The following is a 5,816-nucleotide window of genomic DNA, read 5'->3' as shown; positions in this document are numbered from 1 at the left end:
TTTAATTTAGCCCTTACTGAATACTTTATAAAAAGCGAACTCTCACAGCTTTGAGAACAATCAGAATGAAGCTGAGGTCCACCAACACTGGGACATCTAGAGTATAATCACAAATACTGCTAAGAAATACATTCTCTCCAGTTCATAGGATGCAATATATTTATCCTTATGTTCCTATTCACTAAACATGTCTTGTTTTAAAAAATTGTTTTGTTTTTTCTTTTTGTTTTTTTTTTTTATTTGCTGCTATTGATTTCCTCATTCTCCCCTTCTCGAGGTCATGGAAGATCTAGAGGAAACATTATTTGAAGAATTTGAGAACTACTCCTATTCCTTGGACTATTCCTCCCCAGCGTCTCCTTTGGAAGAGAAAGCCCCCCTGGAAGTTGTTCACTGGGTCTCCCTGGTGTTGTATTGTTTAGCATTTGTTCTGGGCATTCCAGGAAATGCTACTGTCATTTGGTTCACGGGTTTCAAGTGGAAGAAGACAGTCACCACTTTCTGGTTCCTCAACCTGGCTGTTGCGGATTTCATTTTTCTCCTCTTCCTGCCCCTCTATATCTCCTATGTGGCCATGAATTTCCACTGGCCCTTTGGCCTCTGGTTGTGCAAGGCCAATTCCTTCATTGCCCAGTTGAACATGTTTGCCAGTGTTTTTTTCCTGATGGTGATCAGCCTAGACCGCTACATCCAGTTGGTCCATCCTGTCGTAGCTCATCGGCACCGAACGCTAAAGAACTCACAGATTGTTACTGTGTTCATTTGGCTTTTGGCTTCTCTAATCGGTGGTCCTTCCCTATACTTCCGGGAGACTGTGGAGGTGGATAACCACACTTTGTGCTATCACAATTTCCACGAGCATGATTATGACCTCGCTTTGATGAGGCACCATGCGCTGACCTGGGTGAAGTTTGTTTATGGGTACCTTACCCCTTTACTTACAATGAGCATTTGCTATTTGTGTCTCATCTTAAAGGTGAAGAAGCAAAGCATCCTGGTCTCTAATAGGTATTCCTTGACCATCCTAGCTTTGGTCCTGGCCTTTTTGATTTGCTGGACTCCTTATCACATATTTAGCATTTGGGAGCTCATGATTCACCACGGTAGCTATTTCCACCAGGTGCTGAGGGCTGGCCTCCCCCTCTCCACCGCTTTGGCATTCCTCAATAGCTGCTTGAATCCCATCCTTTATGTTCTAATTAGTAAGAAGTTCCAAGCGCGCTTTCGAGCCTCGGTTGCTGAGATACTGAAGTACACGCTGTGGGAAGTCAGCTGCTCTGGCACGGTGGGCGAGCAGCTTAGGAGCTCTGAAACCAAGAACTCGGGTCTCCAGGAGACAACAGTACAGTGAAATCCTTCTCTCCCACAAATCAGTGTAAGGCTTTCGTGTGGGTCCCCTGACAGATGCTTTCAGATTATTTGGTTCCGAGATACAGAGCTGACCATAGCTTTTTGTTGTTTTTGGTCAGTTTATCACATTGTTGTGTGGATATAAAATGAAGGAAAGATCTCAGTTTTTTCACCTGCAACTTATATTATGTGTCATTCTTGCTAATTATACCAGAGTGGATTGATTAATCACCACTGTGGAGGCGAGATCAGTTATTATTTTAAAAATCTTAATAACTTTCTCTAAGCCCTAAATCTTAATATTAAATATGTGATCACCTCGTTTGAAAAATGGAAAATTAAGTTTGCTTAAGTTCACTTTAACCTCTTAGACAAATTCTTAGAATGCAGCATGTACTTCTTTATTTCATGCAATCTTTGTATGAATTAAACTAATAGTTGGTTATAATAGTTTAAAACATTCTTCCAGTTGGTTATTATTTTTAAAAATTATCTTTATTGTTGAAAGTATTACAGATGTTCCCTCCCCACCCAGCCAGTTGGTTATTAATGCTTCATAAACTGCCCCCAAATCTAGTTGCTTAAAACAACAATTTAGTAGTTTTACATCTCACAATTCAGAGTCAGGAATTCAAACAAAGCACAGAAGAGAGGGTCCTCTCTGTGCTTCACAGTGTCTGGGGCCTCAGCTGGACTGGGAATACCCAAATGGCTGGGGGTTCCAACAGCTGGGGGCTGGCTGAGCAGCTCTCTTCCCTTCCCCCTTCTCTCCCCATCCCTGCCCTCCCTTCAGCCTCCCTCCCCTCCTACCCCCACTCTCCTCGCCTCTGTTCTCTCTCTCCCTTCTTCACACTGCTGCTCCCGCATGGCACCTCAGGGTAGCCAGACTTCTTCAATGGCCATTTAGAGCTCCGAGAGACCAAGGTGGACATTTCCAGTCTTCCTAAAAGCTGTGCCCCGCACAAACACAGGACCACTTCCCTTGTATTCTATTGGTCAAAGCAGACACAGCCCTTTATTTCTATAACAATCTTTCCATAGACACCAGGAAAGCAACCTTTAAGTCAGATGAAAATCTGTTGCCTTATAGACTGTAATCATATTTTGACCTATATTCATTTATTCCTTTAGCAAATAGGTGGGTATCGAAGAGCTACGCAGAACCATGGTGTATAGACATTGTGAGAATGCCAAGAATCATAAGGTACTTACCGTTTAGAAAGTGAGATTAAAGTTGCATAAAAACAACCACAGAACCAGGCAGATAGCAATAAGGGCCATAAGAGAGCCAGGAAAGGAAATGGCATTTGGTAAAGAAACATTGGAATTCTATGTCCTTGCCTTGGAGGTTCCCTAAAGATTCCGCTCCTGTCTTTTGTCCCTGCTGACATCCTCATCTTTTATGAATATAAATTCTGCTATTCACTGCAGTTTAAAATATATACTTAATTATATATAATCTCTCAATTTTATTTTGAAAGTTATTAGGGGAGCTATGTTATTTCTTGATTTAATATCCTTTTTTATTTCATCTCTTAGTTTTGGAAATGCTAATATCAGATCATTTATTGCCTGTGTTCTTTACTGTTAGCCCCGTGGAACAATTAGATCTGGCTTTGGAAATTATCCCCCCAAAATGTGTGGCATAGCTCAGCCTGTCCTAGACTTTGATCATTCCCAAACCTCCTGGTTTCTGCCCTCTCCAGTGAAGGTTAAGGAAAGGCTGGGAGAGAAAGGCTCTTTGTGCATGCAGCCTTTACCCTTGACCCCTCCACCACCAGGGTTTGAGATTTTCCACTCTGGGTTCCCCTTGACCCTGAGGGACAGGTCCTGGGTTCCCAGGATCAGGAGAAAAGCTGGAGGGTCCAAGAAAAAGAAAGAAAGAAAGAAAAAGAATTTCCTAGTCTCAACCTTTTTTGAGCAAATGGAGACTCAAGGATATGGGAGAAAGAAAGGTTGAGGAGCAGGAACGGGATTAAGCAGCCAAGGGCAGAAGGAAATCAATGGAGCAGGTGGTGTTCTGGAAGTTACATTTCAGGGCGGTGCTTTCTAACCTTAGTGAGTTAGGAATCCACGCAGAGCCATTTATCGAATTTGATTCAATGGGCACAGTGTCGCAGGCCTGTGAACTCTGCAAGGGCCTATGACGATATTTGAGATCTTAAAAAAACATTATTGGATCTAGAATACAAAAAGAAATCTGAAAATGTAAAAACAGATACTTAATTACATGTCTATAAAATATACCTTCATGTCACTTGGTCAAAGGAAGTATTTAATAATTATCTAAAAATATATTTAAATGGATTTCGGTATGTTTCAATATTTGATGTGAGGAGTGGAGCTTCCAAAAAGAAAAATGCTTTCAGGAAGGTTTACAAAGGTCTTAGAGGAATTCATTTAAGAATCTAATGAAAGTTATGGGTTCTTTCTACAGAAAAATGCTTTTAAATAAAATATCAGGGAGGCCTTAGACCCCAGGCTAAGAATTCCGGTTTAGTAGCTTTTAAAATAGCTGCCAGTGGGGATGTTGATGGGGACTCACTAGGAGAATGCAACAACCGGTACAGGTACTTTCCAGCAGAATAATTTTTTATTCTCAGTTTGAGGGGAAATCCAAGAAGGAAGATAGAAGGACCCACACTTAGACCGAGGACTGGGGACTCAATGCCTCCTCCCGGGTGGTTGGAATCTGGTCAGTGAGACTCTCCAGGGGTCTAATGACCAAGAGTAGGATGAATGACTGAAAAGACAGAAGCAGGAGGCTGGACAGGCACTGCAGCAATTTGGGGAGGAAGCGAGGGAGCTCAGTACCTAGTTGGCAGGAGGGTAAAGAATCCCAGGAAGCTCAGGGACTTGAGCACAGGCTCATTGAGACAGACCTGCCTCCTTCTCAGTGGTAGGAAGCTCTTAGGAATAGAGGGCAAGTCCCAAGGCCTCCGGAGGCTGAATATCTAGATTTGGATTATGGCTCCAACACATTCTAGCACTGGGAGCTTGGCTAAAGTAATTCATATTTCTAGACCTCAGTTTTCCCTATCTGCGAAATGGAGATAACAATAGTACCTGCCACATAAGGCTATTGGGAAAATTAAATGAGTTGATGCAGGTATCTACAGGGCTTCACCTAAAAGCACTTAAAGTGGTACTGAGCCCTATAAATTCCTGATAAAAATTAGCTGGTATTATACTTACTCAGTGAGATTCCTGGCATGTTCTGACATTGTAACTGCTTAGGAAGTGTTAGATCCCTTCCTCCTCTCCTCTTGAATGAACATCAAAATTTCATAGGAAGAATCAGGTAACTACACAGACAACTTTAAAACAAGACAGTTTATAAGTACTGCAAAAGAATAATGTGCTGGGAGGCTGCAAGGGGCAGGAAGGAACAGAATTTAAAAAAAAAAAAAGACTTCTTGCAAGAGGTAGTTGAAGTGCATTTTGAAAAATGACTACCATTTGACAAAGTGCGGTGAGGAAAGAAGCTATTTTAGATGGATGGCACAGCAAGAGCAAATGTGCAGAGATTGGAAAACACGGGCTGTGTTCAGAAAAGACAATAGTCCCATTTTATAGGGACAAAGTGAAGATAGGAGATTCAGAATTGATGTCAGGCGTGAAGAAAATCCATAGTTCTTCACTATGCTTACATATGGGCAATGAATATTTATAAGTCTATGGACACTTCCTTTGATTTTTACTTTCCTGAAAACTATTCAGGCCAATAAAATTCCGAACGATAGACTCATTTGGGATATTTCCTGAATGCAACTATTATCACACAGGGCATGCAATGAGAGAATGTCTGTTTACCAGTCTCCATTTCCAATTTAAGTTTACCCTTAAGTGATATCTTCTCACTCTCCCTGAGGGTATGAAGCAAGGGTTACACTGATGAAATGGGATTAAATTGTATAAAAGCAGGGATGAAGAACTTTTCCCATTTTATTACCAACACATTAGTGGACTCTGAAGACCTCTCACTAGATGAGTAATCAGGCAAGTCGTCTTTCAGTACTCAGTCTAATCTGTAAATGGTGATAACAGTGTCTGCCTTGTTTATCTCCTAGGCTTATTATGAAGTTCAAATTACACAATGTATATGAGGCATGTGTTTTTTATTTATTATTTTTACCTTTTTATCCTAAGGACAATAATTGCCATTGCCAAATTTTATTCGTCTTTTTTTGGAGGGTTGGGGGGATTATACATATGTCTCAAAACACAAATGCAACTCTTTTTGTATTTGGGTCTTTGTCTATAAGCTTATCTTTTGATAAAAATAGTCCATGAAAAATCCAGCATTTTCCATGTTGCTATAGCGTCCATTATTTTTAAAAGTAATTCTATTAAGCTTATAGAATATTTCACTGAGTATATATGCCACATACAGTCATTTTCATTTATGTTAGGATTATAACAGTCCTTTTATGTACCTGCTTCCTTCCACACCATGTCCAGATCAG

The 5,816-nt window shown here is 40.8% G+C and overlaps 1 protein-coding gene across 1 annotated transcript; it reads left to right on the top strand.

Annotated features, from left to right (window-relative positions):
• Positions 1-259: 259 nt before the first annotated feature.
• On the top strand, positions 260-3,211 carry CMKLR2 (chemerin chemokine-like receptor 2). The gene has a single exon (XM_080668239.1). The coding sequence runs from the start codon at positions 281-283 to the stop codon at positions 1,349-1,351; it is 1,071 nt and encodes a 356-aa protein (XP_080524365.1). The 5' UTR covers positions 260-280; the 3' UTR covers positions 1,352-3,211.
• Positions 3,212-5,816: the final 2,605 nt, after the last annotated feature.

This window comes from Plecotus auritus, assembly GCF_963455305.1.
Source record: "Plecotus auritus genome assembly, chromosome: 5".
NCBI lineage: Eukaryota > Metazoa > Chordata > Mammalia > Chiroptera > Vespertilionidae > Plecotus > Plecotus auritus.
This window is presented reverse-complemented; position numbering and strand designations above follow the sequence as displayed.

What these genes read in the sequence shown, in the direction of transcription:
- CMKLR2 (XM_080668239.1), top strand. Translation starts at nt 281, where the DNA reads ATGGAAGATCTAGAGGAAACATTATTTGAAGAATTTGAGAACTACTCC.